General features: G+C 50.7%; 1 protein-coding gene across 2 annotated transcripts; it reads left to right on the forward strand.

The window, feature by feature from the left end:
* On the forward strand, nt 1-27919 carry STK40 (serine/threonine kinase 40). 2 transcript variants are annotated; one of them, XM_077337293.1, is made up of 11 exons: nt 1-137; nt 15876-15989; nt 17206-17291; nt 18091-18234; nt 19658-19885; nt 20231-20283; nt 21088-21203; nt 22118-22262; nt 22376-22498; nt 23515-23599; nt 25035-27919. In XM_077337293.1, the coding sequence occupies exons 1-11, from the start codon at nt 134-136 to the stop codon at nt 25251-25253; spliced, it is 1317 nt and encodes a 438-aa protein (XP_077193408.1). In that variant the 5' UTR covers nt 1-133; the 3' UTR covers nt 25254-27919. The 2 variants fall into 2 exon arrangements, with proteins under 2 accessions (XP_077193408.1, XP_077193409.1); XM_077337294.1 differs by having other exon boundaries at nt 22379-22498.

Here is a 27919-nt window from a genome sequence, read left to right on the forward strand (position 1 = left end):
GGGGCGTGGCCTGAGGCGGTGACGCGCCTTTGCGTCATGTCCGTTGTCAGGTGGCGGAGTCGGAAAGCCCGAGTTGGCTGGGACAAGGCGAGGCGGACGGTGGCCGGCGGGGCCGGGCCCGGAGGCGGCGGCGATGGGTGAGGAGAGGCAGAGGGCCGCGGAGGCTCTCAACTCCACTGCGGCTCCTGAGGGGGCGGGGCGGCCGAGGAGGAGGCGGCTTGGGGAGGGGGGCTGCTGTGCGGGGAGGGGGCTCCTTTCTTTCTCCCCCCTATTCGGGCCCGCCCCCTTCGGGCGCCTCCCTCCCTGTTCGTTTCCAAGGAGACCGCCAGACGCGACCCTCCCCTTCTTCGCTCGCCTCTCCCCCGCTGGCGTTGGGCTGGGGGACCGCGGGCCTGGCTGCGGCGAGTGGGGGTGTGAAGCACGTGGGTTGGGGGGAGGCCGGGGTGCTTTCACTGGGGGGTGTTGCTCTGAAGTTGCCAGGGGTGTCCAAAGGGGGGTTCTCCAGAGGCCCATGGACTACAAGGACCATGAGCCCCTGCCAGCAGGCTCCTGGTTTTATAGTCCACGGGCCTCTGGAGAGCCACCCTTGGATGTTCCTGTCATGTGCAGCCTCTAAAACTGTATGTGCAATAGAGCAGGGGTAGTCAACCTGTGGTCCTCCAGATGTTCATGGACTGCAATTCCCATGAGCCCCTGCCTGCAAATGCTGGCAGGGGCTCATGGGAATTGTAGTCCATGAACATCTGGAGGACCACAGGTTGACTACCCCTGCAATAGAGCACTGACTCGGATTTTTACATTCTAGCGTTTGCAGTCGTCTTAAGGTGCGCTTAGCAATAAATCATTGTTTTTTAATATGTTTTGTTGCTCAGCCTTTGGGTTCCTGATCTGGAGGCAACCTGAGCCTGGTCCTCCCCTCCTCTTGCTCCTCCCATGACTGCTGGGCTTTCATTGGGCAAGCATTCCTGGCTGAGAGGGGGGCCTGTCAACTGAGGAGGGCGATGCTCTCAGGAGAGAGAGCCCTGCTGGTTACGCCCCTGGTATATCTCTCAAGGTGTTTCCCTGCAACGCCAGCAAACAGGGCATGGGGGCTCCCTCCCTGCAATGTTGATCGACCTCTCCTCCATGAATCTGTCTAACTTTCTTGAAGGCACTGGTCCTCATGACCCTTGCTGCTATGCCCACTCATGATCCTTGCTGCTATGACCCCTGAACCATTGCCTGTCATCTTTGTGGGGTGCCCTTGAGTTCTGCTATTAGAGAAGGAGGGAAAGTTTCTTCTCCCCCACTTTCTCTACAATGTCTATGCATAAATTCATAAACCTTAGCTGTCTTTTCTTGTTGTTGTTGTTGTTCTAGGCTGCAAAAATCCCAGGCATGCTGTATATGTCAAGTGTTTTTACAAGCATTACAGTACTTTGCAAGAATTGCATTGGTGATTCTTACTGCAGCCCTGGGAGGTCCTGAAGTTCAGTGGTTACGGATATGAGAACAGAGCCTGTAAGCCTACCCGAGCTAGGTTTTCAGTGCAGGGGGGAGGGTAGCTCGGTCTTTCAGTAGCTATACCATTTTAGTGCTTTTGCAGCTGTAGATAGATTGTGTAGCTTATCAGTTTCTGCATCTTTGAACTGTGGCTCCAGTAACCTCTCTGGGAAGGATTTATTAGTTTGCAGTTATGAAGAATGTTGAGGCAGGAAATGTAGCTTACCTCATCCTCTGACATGCCTACACATTGACAGGGCCTAAATAGTCCTTCACTTTCTGTGCAGAAGTCAATGAGGCCAGCTGATCAGTTATGTGGACAATTTATTACTGGTGCCAAAGAACTTGAGATGTTTTTGTGCCTGCAAAAACAAATTATTTTCTCATCTCCATGGATGATTTGCATGTTCTCCTATCTCTTCTCACCCCCACCCCTTTGTAGTGCCCTCCACCCCCGATTTGATAGTATGACTTGAGCCACAGTTTCTCCTCAACAACACAACGTTGCAGTAATTCAGCACAGGGAAATCCTAAGCAATGTTCTCCTGTGGTCTGTACACAGTCCTCGGGAAAATCCAATGCATCCTTCATGTTTCTTCATTTCTTAAACTGTGGTTTTGAGGGTGACCACAATCCCAGATATGATGATGGAGTTGGGTGGGTTGAGATTGCCTTCTTCTCTGTCCAACCTGATTGTCCTTTCCTTGTCCAAATGGCGTGGTACACCCTTCTGGGTGGGGGTGAGAGTTATTCCAGATTGTAAAGGTATAGATAATGGGTTGGATCTAGATTCCAGACATTTTTTCATTCAATCTTCTCCTTTCCTCTCCTTACTACAACCCTCATCCCACATGGCTTTTAAGCCTGTGGGTCCATGATCCCCAGAATAGTCTTTGTTGATTGAGGAAGTAAAAGGTGACACTTTTCCAACAATAGAAACCCTGGATGGGTCGATCCCTTTTCTTCCTTTTATGTTCTAGTACAGTGTCTTCAAGCCTTGACTTCTCATGACTCTGGGATTTTCAGTGACTTCTGTGACCCTGCTCTATTGAAATGTTGACAGGAAGCTCAGTGTGAGACTGATTTATGAGCATAATAAATGCATCTGACTTGCAGATGTTCTGCTTGAGGTATTTAATTAGTCACTTGGTTAGATGCTGAGCTTGCCACCAAATAGCTAAAACCCTGGCTTTTAAAGGTGACGAACCTGGCTTTCTAGGTCCTTGTGCAGGAATGACAAAATAAAGGGTGGCTTTTTATTCATACGTCCACGGTTTTTGAATCTGTGCCAGTTTGGGTGGTGAGCAATCTAGAGTCACTCTTTCTGTGGTAGTATCATCTGTGCCAGTTGGGGGGGGGGGGCAGGATATCTGGAATGTGTGGTCAAAGCCAAATAGTAGAGTGGTTTTATATTGGCAATCACAGCAGGTATCCAAAGGCTTTCCCAGAGTTGATACATGTCTATCCTAGACTTCAATTTAACCAGCCTTGTCCTGTCTCCCGAAGTTACTAGCAATGAAGGCTCAGCCTTTCTGAGTGCTTCTTAAGTGAAGTGATTACCAAGGATTAGACATACTGAATGGACAACAGGTGCTATGACACAGTAAATCACAGGCACATTCCAAAGACTGGGCAGTACAGAAATGCAAGAGCGACAGGTAATAAATCTAATTAATAATAAGAGTGTTGAGCAGACAGCTCTTAACTCTCCTTGCTGGTGCTTGAACCCGTTCGCCAAGCGGTACTGAGAAGGCCCTGAGAGCGATAAGGGCTCGGCTGAATCAGGCACCTGACCAAAGAGAGATGTTGTCCTCCGTTTGTGGGTGCTTGTCGTGGGATTAGCAGTTGCATAATCAGGCAGCTAGAACTGCACATGTACAGTGTGAGTGGCATTTTCACCAGGCACCTGAAGTGGCCATGCATGAGGATTGTGGGTATGCTAGACTGGTTAAACTTCAGAGGCAAAGAAGTGCATTCACATTCTGGGTCCAGGCAACTGACAGCACCACGGGGGACACGTGACATCGACAGGTAGCCCTCCAGGATTTTCACAATGATATATTCACACTGTGGTCTCTATGGGTGCTCTAGAACAAATTGCTGCCATCCAAATGGTTGGTCCTTTAAAAAAAAAAACCCTAGATGGGGAGTTTCAAATGCACCAAGAACAAACAGAATACAGGTGTGTTGTCTTGGTGTTGACTCCTCCTGTGTGAGCTTAAGCCTGGGATCTCATTAAGAAAAAGATGAACAGCCTGTGCCTGGAAGTTACCTGTGTGAGAAAGGAGTTGCTCTTCTGATTGTGTGTGTGTGTGGCAGGTGAGACTGTGTGAACAGTGAGAATTCAGTCTCAGGTTGACTATCAGAACAGGAATTCTTGCTTCCAATCTGGTCGTGTCAGGGGGTTGCTGAGAACAAAGCCTGTGCGGTTTTGTGAGGTTTTAATCCATTGATAGTGAGCTGCTATTTGGTATTGCGGATTTTCTGTGCTGCAGTGATGTAGCTGACCTCTCCTCCCCCCCCCCCCGCTCCCCAATTCTTTTGCCCACATTTGGTAAGAGAGGTGAACCTCTTGGCTCCCTCCAAGTCCAACTTGCCAAGCCCACATAGCTTGCATACCGCTTGTCAGCTAAGGGCTGTAAAATAAGCCCACCAAGCAAATGGCCTGCTAAGTTAGTGACATCCTTGGTGTGTCTGGGAGGGGGAGCACTTGCCTTTGCATAAAATCTAGGATGAGTTTAAATATATTTCAGGGATAGCTTCACCCAAAGTTTGCATGGCTGTGCCATTCACATGGCTGCAAGCTTATGCCTCAGTTGCTTTTCAATACAATTGATTGCCTTCAAGTGGGATGGAGAGGTGGGAGTTGTCTGTCAGATCATCACAGAACCGTCTTGCATTTTCACCTGCTGATCAAAATATAAGCTGGGTTGCCCAGGCATGGCTAATAAGCCAGTGGTACTTCAGTCTAATTGCTCCCAGAATTTGGTTGTCTTGATTTTTCTGTCTCCTCCCTGCAGTCTCTCTCTCTCTCTCTCAATAATTGCATAGCAGCACAAGTGCAGAATGTGAGCTCTCTTGTGACAGAGGGAAAAGGAGGTTTTACTTCTAGCCCGTTGCCCACAGCATTCTATTTATTTATTTATTTATTACATTTGTAAACCGCCTTTCCCTGAGGCTCGGGGCAGTTCACATGGAACATAAAGGAACCATACATCAAACTCAGTTTTTTGAGAGCCAGCTTGGTATAGTGGTTAGAATTGCAGATTTCTAATCTGGCGAGCCAGGTTTGATTCTGCACTTCCCCACATGCAGCCAGCTGGGTGGCCTTGGGCTCTCTGCAGCACTGATAAAGCTGTTCTGACCAAGCAGTTATATCAGGGCTCTCTCAGCCTCTCCCACCTCACAGGATGTCTGTTGTGTGGAGAGGAAAGGGAAGGCAACTGTAACCCACTTTGAGATTCCTCTGTGTAAAGAAAAGTGGCATATAAGAACCAACTCTTCTTCTTCTTCAAATAGAAATAACAGCAATGGCAGTAATAATAATAATAATTACAAGAGAATAAGAATTTAACAAATAACAAGCAAACAGGTCCATGGTTGTTCAAGTCAGAAGCATGGATTCCTGGGAGGGAGCTTCAGGGTCCAGTGGGTGTTGATGGTTCTGGTCAACCTCAACCAAATGCCTGGCAGAGGAGCTCCCTTTTGCAGGCCCCGCAGAACTGTTTTGAAGCCCTTTAACAGCTCCCTTCACATTAGTACTCCCAAGTGAATCTAGAACAGTGGTCTCTGTCTTTCTGTCTCTCCCCGCCCATCTGGAATTGTAGTTCTGTACATTGGATCAGTGAATCTCAAACATAACCTCAGCATCTTAACCAAACTATGATTTTCAGGATTTTTTTTTTAGAAGAAGCCACGACAAAGGGAAATACACTTGCAGCCAGTGTATTGGTGTGCTCGGTGAAGGTGTGCTGCAGCTGCAAAGCCAAGAGGTGAATCTGATGCCTTGGAATATATTTTTGTTTTCTGGAGTTCTTTCCCCCATGGAGACTGTAAATGCAGGAGACAGAGAATGGGAGGAGCGGAGTAAGCCAGTATGTGTGCGGCAATGCTGGTGACTCACATAGAAAAATAAGGGTGTTCTCCTTCAGAGATGACTGACCCAGGCATTCTGCAGATTACCCTGCTGGTGACTCTTAACAGCGATAGATTTCATCACAGCAATCAAATGTCCAAGGTCCTGTCGTGCGATAGTCATCCCTCCAAAATCTGCAAACTGCTCCAACCTGCCTCGCTTGTACGCTGAGAGCAGGTGGCCTTTTTTCATGGACTTCCTGGAGTACAAGGACACCCACCACCTTTGAATGTTGCATATTGTTCAGGGAAACTGCAGTTTGCCTTTAAAAGTCTGCAAGCAGTGGTCCAGATGCATAGGAAGTATTTGTTTACCTCCTGCCACCCTTTTCGCTCCCCTTCCTGCAGTCACCTCCAACCAGTGTTTTGGACTTCCTTGACTTCTGCTTTCTTGCTTGGTTCATGATTTATGTGCATCGATAGACAGAGAAGGCTGCAATGGGGATGGCTTTGTCAGAGACGCCCTTGAGTATCCAGCTGTTCGGTTCCCTTTTCACAGCTGGGCCTCTTCTGCATGATGGATAAGCTGATGAAAACTCACTAAATACACCGTTGTTTTTCTGATCTCTGCACAGAAGACTTAATTTACTCCTCAAAACTGATTTTGCTCTGCATGGTGAACTGCCTCTTCGGTGCTTTAAGCATCTTTTAAGCGTAGTTTCAGAAAGATGCTTTTCTCTCCTGCTTGCCTCAGACGGATTATTAGCCATGCAGAGAAGATCTTTAGTTATGCATACGAGAACAAAGCAGAGTTGGCAAAACTACAGGGGGCAGGGCTATAAATTGTTTCATGCAGAGAACATTGCAACGTAGTTTTTCTACAGATTATATTCAATGCAGAACAACGATTGTAATATAATAAAGCAGTCTAAACTGGTTGTTTTTTAAACTGCTTTATTTGGCTCCATGCAGAATACCTCCAGGAAAACAATCCGTAGGCTAGGTGCAGTGTGCCCATTCCGCAACCCCATCCAGAGAGGGCTCTTTGTTCAGGGTGGGGGCGAAATTAATGGGACCCCCCCCCCCCGTTTTTTCTGGCATCAATCAGTGCCTGGTGGTGGAAAGTCTGTCACAGCATAGCCCGCTTATCACAGCCCCTTCAAGGCCCGAGATGAACAGAGATGGTTTGCCATTGCCTGCTCCTATGCAGCCACCCTGGACTTCCTTGGTGCATTAACTTGGGCCGACCCCCATGGTGAGAGGCTAGCCTATGCAGCCCAGATCAGGGCGCCTGGTGCCTAGAGGACTTATAAATAATCCATGTCTGGTTCTGGAAGCACCTGATTGTGGAGCTGACTTGGCTCCACAATTTGCTCCGTTGTCCTGGTGTTCCTTTGGGTAGGTAGGTGCCCCACCTGAACGCTTTACATGTATTCACCTTGTATCTATAAGGAAAAGGGAGCCTTGATCCATTGTTTGGTGCTTGGTAATGAGTAGTGACTTCTGTGAGTCCCTTTCTCACTAATTTGTCGTGTTTGTTGTTGCAGAGGAGGGGTTGGTCCGCTTGATCCAGCATGGATGTGGAAGGGCCCAGGCTCATTCCCTGGCATCTTTTAAAATCTGGGCCTGTGCTTTGAAATCCTAAAGGCCTCCTGTCATCCAGCGTGAGCAGTTCTTGCTCGGATGGCCTATCAGGAGGTCCTGGAACTCTCCTGTCAGGCTCCAGCAGGAGTTGCAGAACGGCCTCCTCTGGTCGTGCCCAAATGTTCAGTTTCATTTCATTGTTCTCCCAGTGCTTGCAATCATCGGTGTGTCATCCCTTCGCCAGATTGTGTCACTGCCTTAGAGCAACTTCTGCTCTGCTTTGGTTTCATCCGTAGACTCAGAATGGGAAAGGCTGTCCAGCAGGTTTTTCTCCCAGGGACTTTCTGGGATCTGCAGGGTTACAGTCAGCTTTTCTCTCTCCCATTTCTGGGTGCAGTTCGGTAGGAATATTTGAGGCTTGGGATGAAATTGGTCTAGATTTCCCTTAAACCCAAGCCTCTGGTTTAAATTCCCCAGTTTAAGGGCTGCGTTGTTTCCCCTAGAGGCTCTCCAGCGGTCCATGGACTACAGTTACCATGAGCCCCTGCCAGCATTACGGTAATTGTTGCCCATGGACATCTGGGGAGCCTCAGTTTGGCCCCTCCTGCCCTAGAGAACTTTGCAAAGAGATCTGACAACCTGAATGGTTCACCTGTGGCTTGTGAGGTGTCTCTCTTTCTCTGTGTCTGTCTTTGCTCACAGATTTTGTTGCTTAGAACTTTTGGGGTACTTGTTCACTGATTTAATAGCATAGAAGTTGCTGGAAAGTTTTTGCAGACTGAATGGGAAGGGGGGCAGCTGATGTCTGGGCTGTGCTTCAGTAATAAGCTTTGCTAATTGGTCAGCGGGCAGCGCACGGCATAATGAAACAAGTATTTTGTATTTGTTTTGTGGAAATGATGGAATTCAGAGCAAAGGGTCAACATTGAGAATGTCTGATGTGTAAAATGGGATGTTTGTGCACCAAAGGTTGTACAGAGAACTTGAATTCTGTAACCTGAATATTTGGTCAGTGGGGCCTATTTGCTTGCCTTGCGTAATTTATTCTGCCTGCAAGAAACCGCAGAATGTTGCTGTCTTAACCCCAGATCAGCAATACAGGTTTCCAGAAAAAATTTGAATGGGAAAATTTTCCAGTGTCCTCAGGACATCAGGATCTGCATGCTTCCTTAACATGTTTGTTTTGGCTTAGATTAGATGACCGAGTATACATATATCCCATGTTAATTTATGTTCCCAATAGGATTAAATACTGGGGACTGAAATATTTGATTAGGGGGAAATAAATTGTTGTTTGCATAGTTCAAATGCAGTTCAAATCCTTATGCGGAAATCATTAAATTAGACTGGCGGTGGCATCGTGCTGGACCTGGTGCATTGTGCTGTACAGTCTTCTTCTGGATGTGCTTCCAGGTGGGCCTAGCGTGCTCTTTTGAGTGGGAGGCAGACCTAAGATTCCTTGGGGATTGCAGAATTGCGGATGTCAGGAAAGCATTCGTTTCAGTGCCCTTTTTCTTTCTTTCTTTCTTTTTTACAGTAATAAGGCGCCATGTTCCTCACTGGTAGATTGATTGGTTTGTTATCTCCACCCTACAAGTTGGCCATTGAACACTGGTGTGTGTGTGTGTGATGTGCTTTCAACTTGCTTCCCAAAATGCCCTGTCATGAACAGCCTTGCTCGGGTCTTAAAAACTGAAGGTTTCTGTACTGAGTCAGCCCTTCCCATGTTGGGGCTTCCTCTTTCCTTGCTCCCTTCAGCTTTTCCGAGCATTATGCCTTTCATACAGTGAGCCTTGTCTTCTTTGCGATGCTACCAAAGCACAACGGCCTCAGTTCAGTCACTGGGGCTTCTACAACACTTGTTAGGCAACCCAAAGTTGCTTTAACTTCAGGAGAAGTAGAAGGCCATGACCAAAATTTTCAGGGAACAAGACAAACCACAGAAACCCATCAGTTCACCGGCAGCTAAAGAGAGAGTGTGGGATGGTGGTTAGTGTCAGACTACTAGACTTTAGATTGAGAGATAGGCCTAATACCCTTAGCAGAGCTGTTAGTATAAAATATTGGGGGAGGGGGGTGTATAAACATTTAGCAGAGGGGGAAGGGAATCTCCTGTCCCAACACTGTAATGTTCTGTTCTACAGGCCCCCTGGGAGTTTCCAAGCCTGTGGACATTTCTCTCCCCAACTGCAACTGACTGGTTGTGCCTTAAAGCTGCAGCAGGTATCAGTAGCTGCCGACCTTTTATTCTCAGATAGTGGTCTAGTCCGGCAGCCCAGGGAGACTCTGGCAGGATTTCTCTGCGAAAGCCCATGCAAAGAGCTTCTGGGAGATTCCCTTGGCCCCTTGCCGCTTGGGCATCTCTGTTCCTCCTTGCTGCAGCAGCTGACGTTTCAAGTCTGATGACAAATTGTGCCCGCCGGGAGTCTCCGAGCAGGAGTGATTCATCAGTTGTGCATGTGGCAGTGGCGTGGGAACTTCTCCTGTTTCGCCACCTTACGTTCCTGCCCGGTGCTTCAGCCTTGGGCATGCAGTGGTGTTTGCTGGAGGCCTGAACGGATGTGTCATGGCTATTATAAAGTCCCTTTCTCTTTAAAAAGCCCTTTCAGAGCAGCTGCTGCAGCATGACTGATGGACCCCTGCGGGTCAGGCGGAGGGTGGAGAATGGTTTCTCAGTGCGGCTGTTTTAGATTGGGGTTGGTGAAGCTCCACGACAGGTCAGTGACGAAACCTGGGGTTCTGATTCATTTTGGAAAACCTGTAGCATGGAAATCCTTCAAGGCAAAATGTAAAATTCAACACGTTTTATTTTGATTGCCACAGAATTTGATAGCTCCCTTCTAATTTTGCTTTTCCTCTTTTTAGATGGTACAAATTTGAGAAATCGTGTGCTATGGTAGCGTAGGGTGTGCCAGTCTGTAATTATTTCTCAGGGATTGAAAAATGAAGACATTTGGACTTTTACATTCCAGAAATGTGCCGAGCAGTACAATTTATTTGCTAAGTTAAGAAGGATGCATTTTATGTTAAAGCAGCAAAGAAACTTAGGTTTGTGTGTGTGTGTGTGTGTTTCCCCCAAATTTCCAGTTTTTCTCTTTTTTTTAAAGGATTTCCCCCCCCCATGACATCAAAATATTCAGATATTGCTCATCTCTGCCAATGACAGCAATGGTTGCTGTGGAAGCAGCTTGGAGTGGCTGGTGGAGTGTCAGTGCCTCATTTGGAGAGGGGAAAGTCCTGGTCCTGGCTGGAGAGAGAACATTCTGCTATGCTTAATGCACAGGAAATGATGAGCAAGGGGCAGAAGGCAACCAATATTGTACTTGAGCAGTCTTTCCAAGATTACTCTTTAGGTCGGTGGCTGTGGCTCTCTCCTCCCCAATCCCGAGAGCTGTGGCTCTCTCCTCCCCAATCCCGTTCCTTCCTGTCGGCAGCAAGGAGACTTCAGGGCCCCTATGATGACTAAGAAAGGCCCCGACCGTGGAAACACGGTAGGTGGCCTGGTCGATGTGCTCGCTGTCCTTCAAACCTCCGTCCCATCCCCAAATCTGTAGGAGAGAGGGCTAGGGCGGAGCCGGTGCTGATGCTATGCAACGCCAGGTCGATCAAGAACAAATCCTCAACCCTGCGGGACTATTTCGCAGGGCATGGGGTAGACCTGGTGTGCATCACCGAGAGCTGGGTGCGCGAAGGTGAAACAGTCGCCCTTAAAGATCTTGCGCCACCCGGCTTCTCGGTCCTCCATCAGCCCCGGCTCCATGGTAGGGGGGGTGGGGTGGCGATCCTAGTCCGGGACAGCTATGCCTTCAGGGCTCTCCCAGCACCATCGATCCCAGGAGTTGAATGTGTCGGCCTGACGTGGGAATCGGTCGAGAACGTGGCCATCTGGGCGGTGTACCGTTCACCCACTGCCCCGCCCGATGCCCTGCTGGGCCTGCTGGAGGCGGCGGCCGCCTGGACATTGCAGTTCCCCAAATTATTAATTTTGGGGGACTTTAATGTCCATGCGGATTCGTCGGCTCCAGGACTTGGCCTGGACCTGGTGTCGGCCATGGCGACACTGGGGTTCTCGCAATTTGTTGCTGGTCCCACTCATCAGGCTGGCCACACCCTGGATCTGATCTTTGGTGCTGGTGTTGAGATCGATCTGGTGGCTAACAACATCGTTCCGTGGTCTGACCACCATACCCTGAAGGCTCGCCTACGGATGCCACCCCTCCCCTGTTTGGGTGACGGACGCGTTTTAGTCCGCCCACGGAGACTTATGGAATCCGAAGGATTCCTGAATGCTCTGCGGGACCCGATGCCCTCCGGTGTCTCGTTGGAGGCCTTGGTGGAGGACTGGCAGTCCCGCCTGTTGGCCGCCATTGACGAGATAGCTCCTGAGCGCCCTCTCCGCCCTCGCCTCAAGCAGGCCCCGTGGTTTACCGCGGAGCTTCGGGAGAGGAAGAGGGAGGTGAGACGGCTAGAGCGAGTGTGGCGGAAGACCCGCGACGAAGCTACAAGAACATCTCATCGCACGCTTATGAGGGCGTATGAGATGGCGGTGAAAGCGGCAAAGTGTGACTACTTTGCTGCGGAAATCGCGTCCGCTAGCTCTCGCCCAGCCCAATTATTTAGGATAGTTCGGACCCTTACTGCCCTCGAAGGAGGGCATCAAAATAGTAGTCAATTGGAACTAGGCTGCGAGGCTTTTGCGAGCTATTTTGCGGATAAGATCTTGTCGCTCCGTCGTGACCTTACTGCCACAGTTGATACAGTTCGTGAACTAGAAGCTCCGTGGCCGTTACGGGGGATCAGGTTTGATGGCTTCAGGCGGCTCTCTTTATCCGAAGTGGACAAATTGCTAGGGTCGGTGAGGGCGACCACTTGCCCCCTTGATCCCTGTCCGTCGTGGTTGCTTAAGATCAGCGACCCACGGATAGGTGTTCCCCTGAGGGAGATTATAAACCTCTCCCTTACATCGGGAGAATTCCCTCAGCGGCTCAAGGAGGCAGTGGTTCGCCCTCTTCTGAAAAAACCATCGCTGAATCCGCGGGACCCCGCCAGCTACCGCCCGGTATCGCATCTTGCATTCCTGGGCAAGGTGGTTGAGAGGGCCGCCGCGGACCAGCTCCTAGCATTTTTGGAGGAAACTTCGGCCCTTGATCCATACCAGTCTGGCTTCCGTCCTGGCCATGGGGTGGAGACTGTGCTGGTCGCCCTGACAGATGATCTCCGGTGCCAGCTGGACCGGGGCGGGTCGGCCATTCTCGTGCTATTAGACCTGTCAGCCGCATTTGATGTGGTTGACCACGAGCTCTTGGTTCACCGCCTCGCTGATACTGGGATTGGAAGGGTGGCTCTTAAATGGCTATCCTCCTTTCTAGAGAACAGATCACAGAGGGTCGCTGTGGGGGAGGAGTTATCCGACTCCTTTGCACTCCCATGTGGGGTGCCACAGGGAGCGGTGCTCTCCCCCACGTTATTTAACATCTATATGCGTCCCCTGGCTCAGCTGGTACGGAGTTATGGGCTTGGGTGTCACCAGTACGCTGATGATACCCAGCTCTATCTCTTGATGGATGGCCGGCCAGATCTCCCCCCAGAAAAATTCGCCAGTTGTTTGGAAGCAGTGGCTGGATGGATCAGGAAGAGCCGCCTGAGACTCAACCCCTCTAAGACGGAGGTCCTTTGGCTAGGCCGAAGGGAGCAGGAACAGGAAGCGCGTCTTCCCTGCCTGGACGGGGTACAATTGTCATCTGTGCCCCAAGCCAGGAATTTGGGAGTGATTCTGGATGCCTCACTCTCCATGGAGGCCCAGGTCACTAAGGTAGCCCGGACGGCGTTTCTCCATCTACGCCAAGCTCGGCTACTAGCGCCCTACCTGCCCCCGGAACACCTGGCCACTGTGATCCATGCAACGGTTACTTCTAGATTAGACTTCTGTAACTCGCTCTACGCGGGCCTACCCTTGTCTCTAACCCGGAAGTTACAGCTGGTACAGAATGCAGCTGCACGGGTCCTCACTAAATCATCTTGGAGGTCCCATGTTCAGCCTCTGCTGAAGCAGCTGCACTGGTTGCCAGTTTGTTTCCGGATCAGGTTCAAGGTTTTGGTACTAACCTTTAAGACTATACGCGGCTTGGGTCCTGCATACTTGAGGGACCGCCTATCTCCTTATGCCCCCCGCAGGGCACTTCGCTCTGCGGGTAAGAATCTGCTGATGATCCCAGGACCCCGGGAGGTACGCCTGGCCTCGACAAGGGCCAGGGCCTTTTCGGTCCTGGCCCCTACCTGGTGGAATGAGCTCCCTGAAGAGCTGCGGGCCCTGTCGGAGCTCTCTGAGTTCCGCAGAGCCTGCAAAACGGAGCTCTTCCGCCAGGCGTTTGTCTAAGGCCGGGTGATGGCCCGGGGCTAAGATCGGACCCCTCTCCCCGGAGGGGGGAGGCCAGTACTAAACTGACCTGGTTCCCCAGAGTGTTCCATCCTATGCCCAATTATCCTCCGTTCCCTTCTGCTCATCCAGTGGGCCTGTACGGGAATAGTTTTAATCGCCATCATTGTGACTTAGTCATTGTTTTAATGGGGTTTTTAATGGGGTTTTAATGGGGAATTTTAATGGTTAATATATTGTATTTGTATTGAAATGTTGTGAACCGCCGCGAGCCGGTTTCCGAGAGCGGCGGTCATACAAATCAAATAAATAATAATAATAATAAAAAAGTCCTCCTCCTGAACCCCCAGCTGACCAAGCTGCTCTGGCCATTCTTTTCCTGCCTCCACTCCTCCCCAGATGTCCTAGGCAGGTCCCTGGAACTGCTGCCGCACCATTGATGTGTCGGACTCTTCTTGTACTTGGAGACAGTTTGCGCCTTTATGTGCTGCTCTGGTCTTGGTCAACTGCCCTGTTTGTGTTATCAACCTAATGGGATTTTGAGCACTCGTGTTTTGGCTGTCATTGCCGCAGCTGTGGCTGTCTTGTCCCTACCAGACTGTGGTGCTGAAAACTTTCTGCTGACATGCAGAGACTCCTTATGCGTGAGCAGGGGCAGGAGGCAGTGTCAGAACTTACCACTGGTTTGTGGCATGGTTCTCAGGCCATTTATTCATTTATTATATTTATATACCTTGTCTTTCTCCCCAATGGGGACCCAAAGCTGCCTGCCCCATTCTCTCTATTTTAATCTTATAACTACTCAGTGATGTAGGTTAGGCTGATTGCGGGACTGGCCCTTCCCACTGTCACCCAGCCAGACTTCCACGACAATGCAGGGATTCGGACCAGGGTCTTCCAAGTCATAGTCCAGCATTCTCACCACAATGCCCCACTGGAGAGGCAGTTTTGTGAGTGGAGGCACTAGTACATCAATGGATGAGTGACAGAAGAGTTATTTTGGGGTGGATGATACCCCGTGATGATAGGTGCTTGAAAAACTTTTCATCTTGTTATGTCAGGTGGAGAGAGGGCAGGTGGCTTGGTTCTGTCCATGCACGGGACCCATCGTTTGGCAGCTTGGTGCCTGGCTTCTGAAAATCAGCCTGTGCAGGACACACCTTGCCCCTTGAGGACATTTTCCTTCCCTCTGCTTCCCTTGAGGTGTCATCTTAGTGGGAGGCAGGGAAGGAAGAATGCTCCCCTCCAACAACAGCCTTAAGAGGTCTACATCAAAAAGGGAAACCAGAATATCTGGCATGCGATGTACACAATCATCATAGACAGGAAAGATAAAGGTAAAGGTATCCCCTGTGCAAGCACCAAGTCATGTCTGACCCTCAGGGTGACGCCCTCCAGCGTTTTCATGGCAGACTCAATACGGGGTGGTTTGCCAGTGCCTTCCCCAGTTATTACCTTTTAACCCCCAGCAGCAAGCTGGGTACTCATTTTACCGACCTTGGAAGGATGGAAGGCTGAGTCAACCTTGAGCCGGCTGCTGGGATTGAACTCCCAGCCTCATGGTCAGAGCTTCAGACAGCATTTCTGCCGCTTACCACTCTGTGCCCCAAGAGGCTCACAATCATCAGAGACAGTATAGTTTTACAAAGCCATTCCTGTGTTGTTTACGATTCAAAACATTCCAGTTTATACAAACAAGATTTATATTCAGAAATCAGATGTGTGTTACAAGGTCAACACCCAAAGACCCTTAATTTCAACGATTCTCCAAAAACTGTTCTGATTGAAGAAGCTGGGGAGGACTGATGTTGTAGAGCAGGGGTAGTCAAACTGCGGCCCTCCAGATGTTCATGGACTACAATTCCTATGAGCCCCCGTCAGCATTTGCTGGCAGGGGCTCATGGGAATTGTAGTCCATGCATATCTGGAGGACCACAGGTTGACTATCCCTGTTGTAGAGCATGGCTGCTGATGACTGTTGATGATCATGGCAAGGGGGAGAACAGAAGGACTGAAAGCTCATCTCTTAAATCAGAACACGTCAAGCCTTCTGATGCCGGCATGGCTTACAAACAGAGCAGTTCACACAAGATGACCCGGCTAGCTCTTGCTGGCTGTCTCTGTTTCTAGGATGTTTCTACCCTGTGAGTAGGTCCTTGGTGCAAAAGCTTTGCTTGAGTGCATCTGGATGGCCTTTCCTGGGGAAATGGGAAGTCTGTAACCGCCCCAGCCATTAATGAGGGGTAGGAAGTGCCTGGTGCCAATTAAGCTGACAAGAAGGCGTGTGCATGTCGTCGGGTGGAAGACCATCGTGGCTGGCAGCTCCCTTATGCATTTTGTTTGCTCTGCCTCTTCCCAGAACTCAGGATGAAGCGGCGGGCGTCTGACAGAGGAGGTGGGGAAACATCTGCCAAGGCTCTCTGCGCCGGGATTTCCAGCAACAATGCCAAGCGGGCTGGGCCCTTCATTCTTGGTGAGTGGAAGGGAGCCTGTGATCCATGTAGTGTAGCCGAGAATTGCTGGTTTGTCTGGGGAGGTGGTGGGGAATTATACCCATCCAACTCTATTTCTGTAATAATTACTGAAAACATCAGTGACAAGGACTGAGGGGATGCAGGGTGCAACTTCTAACCCACTCTGTGCCCTTTTTCCAAAAATTAAATTTCACATGTGAATTGTATTTGCCTGGTTCCACATTGCATAACTTATTCTGCTTCCGCTCTGGAGGGTGCAGTTTTAGCTTCTGTGCTTTTGGTGGAATTCCAGTAAACTTCCAGTCCTAGCTACAAGACTACCTTCCTTTATCGATGGCCAAAGCCCCTGCTTTTCCCACCGCCCTTGCACTGCTGTGTTTTGGCTCGCTGCACCTGCAGCTGGTCCCCAGACTCAGCCACCAGGTCCCATGTCATCCTGAGGGAGCTTGGCTGTTGGGATCGGACTCTGGCAAACATGCTGAAAGAAGCAGCTTCACACAGGTATTCCTGCCATGCTCTTGTGTAGATGTCCATTGCTCCAGCGTCTCTGGACAGTAGCAGATTTCCAGCACAAGGAAAGCAGACAGGGAGGTATCCGACCAGTGGTTGATAACGTTGGCAGAGCTTAAATATGCATGAGGGCACGGTATCAGGCTGTTAAAAAGAATAAAATAGTTTAATATATGTTCATAATGTATTATTTTGTTTATTATCTGTGTTGCAACCTGCCCTGAGCCTTTGGGGCAAGGTGGGTTATAAAGAAAATGTTATTATTATTACTATTAAGAAGACAAACAAACTTTGTATAGAAAGAGGAGAGACAATCTTACAGTCTAACTGTTCTGCTCATCATTCAGTCTGTTCATTCTGTTTTGGAGGCAAGCAGGGAGGAGCAGGAAATCTCTTAATGTGCCTATCAGGACACAGAGGACATTATTTGAAAAAACATCAAGAAGTTCCTAATCTAAATATACTAGCTACCTACCTCCTCTGATGCTCCCTGTAAGATACTCTTTATATGCTGTTCAATCATGCATGTTCCAACAGATTACAGAAAGACATGTCATCTTTGCTGCGTGGGCAAAAGGGGGAACTGCAGGAGATCAGGGGAGATGACTAAACGAACTGCTGTGACAGTTTTCACACTCCTGTGCCATCCACACTGTCCCAGCCCATTCAGTCCTCAACAAAGCAGTTCTGCTTTTGTGTTGCCAGGGCCTCGCTTGGGCAACTCCCCGGTGCCTAGCATCGTCCAGTGTTTGGCAAGAAAGGATGGGACGGATGATTTTTACCAGCTCAAGGTGAGCAGAACATGGGGCTGAGAACACTCCACTCTGGAGAGGAGCTGGTTGGAACTGTGAAGCGGCTCAAAGAATCAGAAAGGGGGTGGCTGAAGGCAGTGGCTGAGTTCTGTGTGACTCTGCCAAGGCCTCATTGCCTTCCCCCGGAACTCTCAGCATCCCCAAAGGGCACGAGGCCTGTGCTAGAGCCTGCCCTGGCTGGCAATGGCTTCCCAGCACCTACTCCCCACAATCCCTTTGTTTTATTAAGGTTTCTTATCCTGCCAAAACATGGCTTGGTATGTTCCAGGCAGAGGCTGACAATACAAAGTGACAATAAAAGCCTCAGTTTAAAATCACAGATGTGTACAACTGGTCCCAACAAAATATACATGTTGGATACCTCAAAGCATGACTGAGTTAATCTGTTAAGTGCCCATATGCCCTTCCCCACACACTGTACTTGCCTTGAAAGGCCAGCTCCCACTGGGTGACTTTCAGCAGCACGGAGGCAATGTGGCTGGCTTTTTTTGAGAAGGGCATTACACAGACAGGCCAGGTGCCCTGACATGCAACTGCTGGATCCCCCTATCCCTCTGTGCTCCAATAGTGGGAAGTCTAAGTGCACCCATCCCAGTTCCCTTTGTGCCAGACACCAGCAGAGCCACAAACTGGCTTTCATATAATAAAGGTGCCTCCTGGGCACTGGAGTATTTTGTGTCCTGCTGGGATTTTCCAGGTTACATTTTGGGCTTGTGGCTCTCTTGTGGAGGATTGCAGCAGCTTATTTTTTTTGTTTCCTTTGCCCCCTTTCCAAAAGATCCTCACCTTGGAGGACAGGAGCGACAAAGGCACAGAGACCCAGGAGGAACGTCAAGGCAAGATGCTGCTCCACACAGAGTACTCCCTTCTCTCCCTCCTGCACAGCCAGGATGGGGTAGTCCACCACCACGGCCTTTTTCAGGTAAGGGAAGCCCTGTTGGGCAGTTTGAGGGGAACAGGGCAGGAGCCCAGTGGTGGCGAAGGATATTCAGTATTGGTTGACCTGTGGTAAAGTCTGAATACCCAGAAAGTTAGCATAGTGACTTAGTAAGGCCAATAAGCACAGTGTGGGGCAGAGTGCATGCTGTCAGAAAACAACACAGACAGTCATGTTCACCAACATGGTACTTTATTATTTATTTATTTAATTTAATTTAATTTAATTTAATTAATTACCCGCCACTATCAAGCTGTCTCGCAGCAGGCTACATTAAAATATCCCACATAAAATATGTAAAACCCTTAATCCCTATTAAAAGCAACATCTTGGTGACAAAAAAATACCTTCCTCCCTACCAATTCATTCCCCCCACACACCTCAAGGGACCATCTGTGGATGCCATCTCCACTGCAGATGGCCTAGCCTAGAAGGGCCCATCTGATCTCCTGCACCCTGGCCTCAACCAAAGACGCAGTGGAAGAGCTCCGTCTTACCAGCCCTGTGGAACACAGAAAGTTCCTGCAGGGCCCTCAGCAATTCTGGGAGCTCATTCCACCAGGTTGTGGCCCAGGCAGAAAAAGCCCTGGCCCTGGTCAAGGCCAGGCGAACCCCCCAGGAACCGGGTATGACCAGCAAGTTGGTACCCGCAGAGTGCAATGCTCTGCCCCCGTCCCTCCCAACCATAGGACCTAATATAAGAACTATTCATTAGAGAACTTAATTCTACATACTTAAAGATAAGGTTCCTATTTTAATCTAAATAGCTGGATGGAGAGAGATGCATTGAGGCATCTCCCTTTCATCATGTTGCAGGCTTGAGAGATGATGGGGGGTGGGAGACAGACAGACAGACAGACTGGGGAAACAGGAAATTACCCTCTAGGGGCAGGTCAGTGAGATCAAAGGTGAGTGGTCAGTGTCCCTCTCTATCTCACTAACTCTTTGCTAAAGTGAGTTCCCGTTTACAGTCTCACAAGTTTGGAAGCATTGCACGGAGAACTATTTCCAACAGATGGCTTTGTTTGGGGCCAGGCGACATTGAGTTTTTAAAAACAGCTTCCTGTTCCTAAAAAGGCACAGGCTACACCAGCCATCTCTCTCACACCTTCCCTAAGAATTGCAGTGGTTCCTGCATCTTGTTACTTGCAGTGAGGTCAACACCCCTGTCCCACAGCTGTGTATGGTCTATCCCCACACAACTACAATTGACCAAGCAGATTTTGGGTAGCTCTTGTCAAGCACCCACAGATGCTGTTGGAAAGACCGCCACTGGAACACACAAAGTTTGCGTGTGCTAGTATTTGCCAGAATTGGGGGACCGGCAAGCAAACACCAGGCTGAAGCGGTCAGTAGGAAGGCTGTCCCACTTGCCTAAATCGGCATCTTCCTCCCTGGGGCTTTGCAGGATCGCGCCTGCGAACTAGTGGAAGACCTGGAGTCCAACCGGATGGTCCGCAAGATGAAGAAGCGCATCTGCCTGGTGCTGGACTGCCTCTGCGCCCACGACTTCAGCGACAAGACGGCCGACCTCATCAACCTCCAGCACTACGTCATCAAGGAGAAGCGCCTCAGCGAGCGGGAGACCGTGGTTATCTTCTATGACGTCGTGCGGGTGGTGGAAGCCTTGCATAAGGTGCTTGTCTCTTTGGGGCCGGGGGGGGGGGGGACCGTCCGCATGGCACAGAGGCGGCATCCAGGTTGCGATCCTGGGTGGCAACAAAAGGAGGTTACTGAGCCCCCGAGAACGCTGCCTGGCTCAGTATTGGGCAGCGACCCAATATTTGGGTGCCTCTGCAATAGCTGAGAGGGTCTTGGGAGGCAAACTGGCGCCATCTAGTGGTGCTAAATGAGTGTGACGGCAGAGGCGTCTCATTTCATGCCATTTCCTGGAGCTGAGGAGGAAAGATCTGGGCATCAGGTGAACTTTGCCAGCCAGCACGTGTTGATCTGGTAGTTCAGCATTCTCTTGCCTTTCCAGAAGAACATTGTGCACAGAGACTTGAAGCTGGGCAACATGGTGCTGAACAAAAGGTAAGCTCGTTTTGGAATTCGGTTTCTTTGCCCTGGGACGTTTCCAGGTTGGTGAGTTGTCTTCTTTGGCCATCCCTTCCTCTCGCCCTGATTTGCAATCATGCAGGTAATAGTTCTTTGCTTCTGGCTGGTGGGTCAAAGTTTTGCGTTCGGAAGCTTTCTCCTTTTGGTCTATGTCCAAATTTGGCTCTGCTTTTTGGGTGGAAAAAGCCTTGTAGGGAGGAAATTAAGGGAAGCACCAGAGGCAGGTGTAGAGACAGGAGCCAATCAGAAGAAGAAAAAGAATTGGTTTTAAACCTTGCTTTTCTCTACCCAAAGGAGTCTCAGAGCGGCTTACAATCACCTTCCCGTTATCTCCCCACAACAGACATCCTGTGAGGTAGGTGGGGCTGAGAGAACTCTGACAGAGCTGCTCTGTGAAAACAGCTCTAACAAGACTGTGACTAGCCCAAAGTCCCCCAGCTGGCTGCTTGTGGAGGAGTGGGGAATCAAATCCAGCTCACCAGATTGGAAGCCACCACTCTTAACCACTATTTCAAGTTGGGCTTTCTTACATGTAAACTCAAACTTCATTTGCCCCTTTGTATTCCATGTGCCCAATTTGAAGAGATGCTCATGTAGCGCTTCCCAAACCCACTTTCATGATCATCATCCCAAATAATTGTGTCATCAGCAAACTCAGCACCCCACTGCTCACCCCCAGCCTTCCTTCCCCTTTCCTTTGTCAGGTGGCCAGATGTTGGGGGGGGCTTGGGGGTCTCCTTCCCCCCCCCCCCCGATTAACTTGCTCCTCATCCTCTTCAGGACCCACCGAATCACCATCACAAATTTCTGCCTTGGCAAACACCTGGTGAGCGAGGATGACCTCCTGAAGGACCAGCGCGGGAGCCCAGCCTATATTAGTCCGGATGTTCTCAGTGGTAAGCAAAGTACCTTCTTTGGTGGGCTGGACCAATTTCTATTTTCCAGGGTTTCTGTCCTGTTTCACTTGTTGCCTCAGCAGATCCCCTTTTTTGTGGTGCCAGTTGATGTTTAGGACCCTGCTCACTTGTGGGCATCTTCTTCCTCCTGGGGCCCCTTTAAAGTTAGACCCTCCTTCTGTCCTCCTGTCTTGGACCCTGGCAATCCCACATTCCCCCAGCCTTTCAAATTCCTCAGCATGATGTTTCTGTGGTTTTGAAAAAAGTGAAAAAGCCTGCTAGCCAGTGTGCAGCACTTGTCCTAAGGTGAACAGTGATCTTAATTCCACTTCATGCTGCCTACGGAGTGCCCCTTAATTGCCTCCTCTTCCTCCTCACTGTGGGCCAGTCTGGGAGTCAGGGCAGGGGTTTCCCTTCTTCCTTTGTGCAGCTGGAAAAGAGTCTGTCTCAGTGATTACCTGCAGGGCGAAGTGATCTTCATTGCCTCTTCAGCATATTTGTACCCTGCTTTCATTTCTGAAGCCGTTCACAATGGGATGGGAGTGGGGGAGATATTTTGTAAAATAAATCAGACAAAAAAAAATGCATCTTGAACCCTGGCAGAGAAAATAAAATGCATCTGTTGGCTGGCTTGTTCAAAAACCCAGGTAACAAGCCATGGGGTAAAAGACAAAGACCAGGGTTTCTGAAAGAGCAGAGCGAAGGCCAGTCCTCAGCGGAGATGCCGTGCAACCAGCAAATACCCCCCTTCTGCTCCCTTTCCTCCCTGCCTCCTTTGCTTCCTTCAGCCAAGAGCACAATTCTTGCTCCTTATTTTAAAGGGAAGGCTTTCTTCCGGCAACTGCCAAGGCCAATAGCAGCCAGGCAGAAGAGTAGCCGTTCCGCATATAAGGGTGACTCCTCTTGTTCCGCAGGTCGGCCCTATCGCGGGAAGCCCAGTGACATGTGGGCCCTGGGCGTGGTCCTCTTCACCATGCTGTACGGGCAGTTCCCCTTCTACGACAGCATCCCTCAGGAGCTCTTCCGCAAGATTAAGGCTGCCGAATACACCGTCCCAGAGTGAGTGAGAGCAGTTGCCAATCGTTGGCGCGCTTCCACGGGTGAACTCCGAGAACCGGGCAGCTCTAGTTTCCAGGGCCTCCCTGGCTCCTCTGACTTGACTTTTCCTTCAGCAGAGATGGGCGGGTGTCGGAAAACACGGTCTGTTTGATCCGAAAGCTCCTGGTCTTGGATCCCCAGCATCGCCTGACGGCCTCTGAGGTGCTCGACTCACTCAGTTCCATCATTGCCTCATGGTGAGTGGTGTGATTAAAGGGTAAGTTATGTGCCAGAGCAGATGGGAGCAAAACACAGGGCGGGGGGAACTGAGTGTGAGGGAGAGTAGCTTATTTGGCCTTTTAGATCCCTTGCACCTTGTTAAACTTCCATGTCAAAAAATTAAAACTAGGGAGTCTCTGGTCACTGAAGGCATCCTTTTCCATGAGCCCCGTGTCGTATTTGGGGAGGAACAGGGATAGGAGGTCAACTATATACCCTTCTTAAGGTGACACAATGTCTTGCTCTGGCAAGTGTGTCCTTCTTCCTGCTGTGGACAAAGTTGGTGACAAATGCCAGTTCTGTGGCCATTAAAAAACCAGGGGTTTGTACAGTGTATGGAATGGACACAGCAGACCAGAAATCACTGTGCAAGGAAATCCTGCATGATCAATCCACACACCATCAGTATCTTTTGCAAAAATATTGTATTCAGTTTTTCGAAACTTTGGTGACAATACATACAAAGTTACAGAACAGCTGTAAATATCAATGTGAAACAAGATATTTACAGCAATTCCGAAACTTTGTGTATTGACACTAAATCTGTTGGTGATTGCCAGCCCACAGGAGGTGCGCCTGGCCTCGACCAGGACCAGGGGCTTTTCAGTCTTGGCCCCGACGTGGTAGATTGCACTCCTGGAGTAGCTGAGAGCCTCAGCGGAACTATTAAAGTTCCATGGGGCCTTCAAGACAGAGCTCTTCCGCCAGGCATTTAGTTGAGGCCAGGCGACGGAAGATCTGGGTCCCTCCTCTAATTGTAAACCGCCATGAGCTGGCCTGGCCTGGGAGTGGTGATCAATGCATTTAAACAATTAAAAAAAATTAAAACAATAAAGATTTGAAAAACTGAATGCAGTATTTTTGTAAAAGATATTAATGAGGTGTGGGTTAATCACACAGGGCTTCCTTGTGCAGTAGTTGCTGCGGCCAGGCAGTGTCACTTGGGGGCAGGCGGGCAGGAGCTTCATGTGCCTCTCGTCCCCTGTCTTGGCAGGCAGTCCATGTCCTTGCTGAGCGGGCCTTTGCAGGTGGTGCCGGACATTGACGACCAGGTGGCAAATCCAGAAAGCGCACATGAGGTAAGGCTGGGCGTGGCTGGAGGGGACTCTTCACAAGCAGCTCACCTTCCGTGTCCTCGGATCAAGCAAGGGCCGGAGCTCCTGAATTTGACTTGCTGACCACATTCTGGCACCTGCTGACTTATATCTTTTGCTGACCCCGGAGCAGGTAGAGGAGCAGGGCCATTCAGCCCTCCTTTGGCTGCTGGCCTTCCCAGGATGCTGCTTTCATGCTTGGCCTCCAGGACCCCATGGGCAGCCGACCTGCTTTCAAGGCTTCTGCCTCCTGGAGAGAAACAGGCACTGGGAGGAGCTGGTCTTGTGGGCATCTGCCATTAGCAGGTTGAGCAGAGCAGTCCATGGCAGGCTGGAGTTCATAGCTGAGGGTTGGCTGGAAAAGGGTCTTCAAGGGAGGGGGCGAAGGAAGGCAAGCGTCATGCGCATGAAGCTCTGCAGGCTGGAGGCCAAATTAAATGGCAAAGGGGGAGCTGTATTAGTCATTTATGTCAGTCTTGAACGTTCATGAGTCTCTGCTCATCTCTTCCAATATATATGGGACAGCAGACCGATGCTCCTCCTTATGGGGCTGGTTGTGGGGGGAAGTTAAGGTAGGGCATCAGTTCTACCATGAGTCTTCCCAGTAGGGTACGTCCTTTTCCCTACACTGCAAAGGCTCACAACAGAAATAGCCGTCTGCCTCCCACCGGCCCCCTAAGAAGGCATCTGGGTCTGATTTCCTTCCATTCCTGAGGGATTGGTTGGATGGCCATGAAAGCTCATCCTGAAATAAGTTCAGGCGGGTAGCCGTGTAGGTCTGAAAACTTCGAAGGGCCCTGCGGACATCAGTATGTTGTAGCTTTAAAGCAGTCTCTGAGGCTCCTTGTGACCTGAAAGCAGCCTTTTTCAACCGTTGGACCATGGGGAAGCTCCTAAAATAATTTTTCAGGCTTCAAGGAGTCCTAGAAGTGAGGTCAACTGGCCACTCCTCCCTGCCAAACCCCCCAGAATTGGCGTCATCACCCATGTTAACAGGCAAGCTCGAGGAGGGGGAGAAATAGAACATAGTTTAAGGTGGGAGTAGGCACACAGGCTCTGCCCGCTTCCAGGTGCAGAAACCACAAGAGAGCTCGCACTTGGGACAAGGGAGGGGGAGCAGTGGAAGCGGTCCATCCCCTCGCTTGTAGCTGAGTCCATTAAGGCCAGAGGGGAAGGGCCACAGACCCCCTATGGAGCTCCGTGGGCCCCTGGTTAGGAGTCCCTGCCGCCAGGGTTTGGTGAATAAAGGTGCAGTACATGGAGGGGATATAAGCACCCTAAACCAACCCCCTGGTTTCCTGAGCAGCGTGGCAGGTCCTTGCTTGGGGGCGAGAGCCTATCAGGAAGCCCAGGGCAAGGGGGAGTAATCGGGATGCCCTCCTGGATTCTGCTTCTGACCAGGGGTCCGTCTCGTCCTCAGGCCAAGGTGACCGAAGAGTGCTCTCAGTACGAGTTTGAGAACTACATGAGGCAGCAGCTGATGCTGGCCGAGGAGAAGAACACGCTCCACGAGGCCAAGAGCTTCCTCCAAAAGCGGCAGTTCGGGAACATCCCGCCGGTGCGCCGCCTGGGCCACGACGCCCAGCCCATGAACCCCCTCGACGCGGCCATCCTGGCGCAGCGCTACCTGCGGAAGTAACTCCTCGGCCGCACGAGGGGCGTCCGCCACCCGCCCGACGCCGCAGCCGTGTGCCGGGGAATCGCCAATAATGTAGCAAGCCTTCCTCTGCTTCCCGAAGGCCGGCGGAGCGATGCGGAAGCCGTCTGGGCGGGGGGGGGGGGGAGGGCGGCCGACTCGGACTTGGAGCCCAGGCCTCAGCGGCTCTTCCGCTTTTTAAAACGTGACTCTGAAATCTACCTCTGTCTTTTTTTAACCACACTGTTCTCTGGACCGGACTGAACGGGAGCAGGTTTGGGCAAAGGGTTTGCCGGAGTGGGCTCGGTTTCTGACGCCACCGTTGGACTGCAGAGAGCGTGTGGGGTTGCGTCTCTGCTCTGTATGGTTTGAATAAGCTTAATCGTTTCCCTCCCCTCCCGCTTCCTCCCTCTGGGCTTCATGAGAGTAACTGTTTCTTAGAGCCCCCCCCCTGCCCTGGTCCCTCTCTTCCCAATTGTTCTGATTTTAATTTAACACCTGGTTTGGGTATACTTTTCTGTAAAGCGCTGGTTTCAGAGCCCTGTGTGCGCCCAGATTTGGCCAGCTAGCCCTCCCGACAGCCACCTGGTCAGGGGGAGGAAGCCTTGCATGTGACTTCTGCCCCAGGTAGGAGAGCTTCGTCCCAGGGGGGCTGTTGAATTGTTTTTTGGTTTTTTTTCTGGGGCACCCCTTTCCAGCCACTGATTTCTTTTTTTTTTGTGTGTCCCAACCTTTATGTCGGGATTGGGTTTGGGTTCCCCCCCCCTAATCAGTAGCTTATGGAAGGTGCAGTTATCGTTGCATTAATTCTGCTGCTGCCTGCCACAGCGGTATGGCTGAAGGGGTAAATCTATGATAATGTGAAAAGTTCTCTCCATCCCCACCCCCTTCCCGGCCCCTCCGGTATATGTCTTGAATTCAAAAAGGCCGGCTGTTCTCTGCTGCTCGTGTAATGCTCTTTCTTGCCATGGTTGCCTTGTCAGGGCACTTCCCCGTTCGGCACTCCTTGAGGGAGGAGGCGCTCCCCCAGCAGCCCTTTCGCCTGGCGGATCCCCCAGAGATCCAGCCTCTGCTCCCTTTTTGAGTCTCAGTCTGGGACCTGCATGCCTCTCTTGCCAGTCGAGCTGTCTGCAGGCAACTCTCTTCGGCCTGCGCTGCACCGGCTCCCCCCTCCCCGGTGGCCTGCTTAGATCTGATTTGAAGATGATGCAGGCGAGGCCGAAGTTCTCCCCTAGTGGACCTTGCACAGGCCCAGTGTCTTGTTTGCACTGGGCCGCGACCCTTGCAAAATAGCCAAGCCCACTAGCAGCAGAGCACAAACAAAACTGCGCTGCAGTTGGGACGCTTTAGCTTGGTCTCCCGCGCCATAGCCTTTCAACCCAGCCATTGTGCCCTCTGGCCTCCCCGCCTCCCCTTTCTGCACCTGGCCTTGGTGCGGGATCCCTCCAGGAACCGAGCAGCCGAGGCAGCTGATGCCACCTGTAGGCACAAGGTGGGGGTGGTTACTAAACTAGAGGGACTTGCTGGGTCCCACCCATAACGTTGCCTGACCACATCCGGTCTCGGAAGTTACGCAGGGTCAGCCCTGGGCAGACAAGAGAGGTCTGAGCTCTCCGGAGCCAGCCTCCCCAGCATGAAACGCTGGCCGTGGGAAAGGTCTGAGCTGTGCCTTGCCTGTCTGTCCTGAATGGCTTCAGCACGCAGGAATGTTTGTCTTCTTACGTGAGCCACAAAAGAAATTCAGCAGCCTTGGAGAGCTTATGAAACCCCATTGGGTGACGAGCTGCCTCTGCCCTCCAGGAGCCCAGCCTCTGGCTTCCGTCACCCTTGCCACGAGGCCCCTTCAGAGTTTGTATCTTTTCCCACTGGCCTCAGGAAGTTTAGGGCTGGCTGTGGGTTAGGCAGAGTCCAGGGAGCCCCCACCTCCAGTAGCATCTCAGCGCCTACATTGGGCTGCAGTGACATTGCTTGGGAAGCATTAGGCCTCAAGCACTTTCTTCAGTTTCAAAGTATCAGCCTGGGGCAAAACCAGGATCAATTAAAAACCTTGTCCTGGTGAGGGGTGGGAAGCAGCAGCAGCAGCAGCCACCCTGCTCCGGGACTGGCTTCTCCCTGCTGAGTCCAGGGTCTGGGCGTCTGGATGGTTTGCACTCTGCCTCTGTTCCTTGAGGTTCTGCAATACCCCCTCTTGAGCCCCTTCCCTTGAGAGATCTCAATCCTTTTTCAGGTTCTCCTTTTCCCCTATGGACCTCTTCCCCCACCCACACCCCAAGCATGACAGCCTACATTGCCTCACCCTGTATTTAACTCTTTCCTCCCCTAATTTAGCTGGCTGGATTCCTCTGGCTCTCCCTGGTTCCTCAAAAGACAGCAATACTTTGTGGACCGTGCAACGCTGAGGGATCTACCCGTCTTTGGCATTATGATGAAAAGCAAACTGGAAAAAGATGGAAAGTAATTGGGGGGGGGGGTTTGCAGCGGCGTGGAAAGTCCATGTGAGCTATGGGGTTTAGTTTGGGTGGATTGCAGGTTATGTGACAGACCGGAGACAAAGATCCTATTGTAAAAAAAAAAAAAATTGCAAAGAGAATTTGTACAGAGACCTATTTTTGTATTACGTCCAACTATTCCTGCATGTCAGCAATAAAGTTTCATAATGTAGAATTAAA

The sequence above is a fragment of the Paroedura picta genome, chromosome 5 (genome assembly GCF_049243985.1).
Source record: "Paroedura picta isolate Pp20150507F chromosome 5, Ppicta_v3.0, whole genome shotgun sequence".
NCBI classification, from domain to species: Eukaryota; Metazoa; Chordata; class Lepidosauria; order Squamata; family Gekkonidae; genus Paroedura; species Paroedura picta.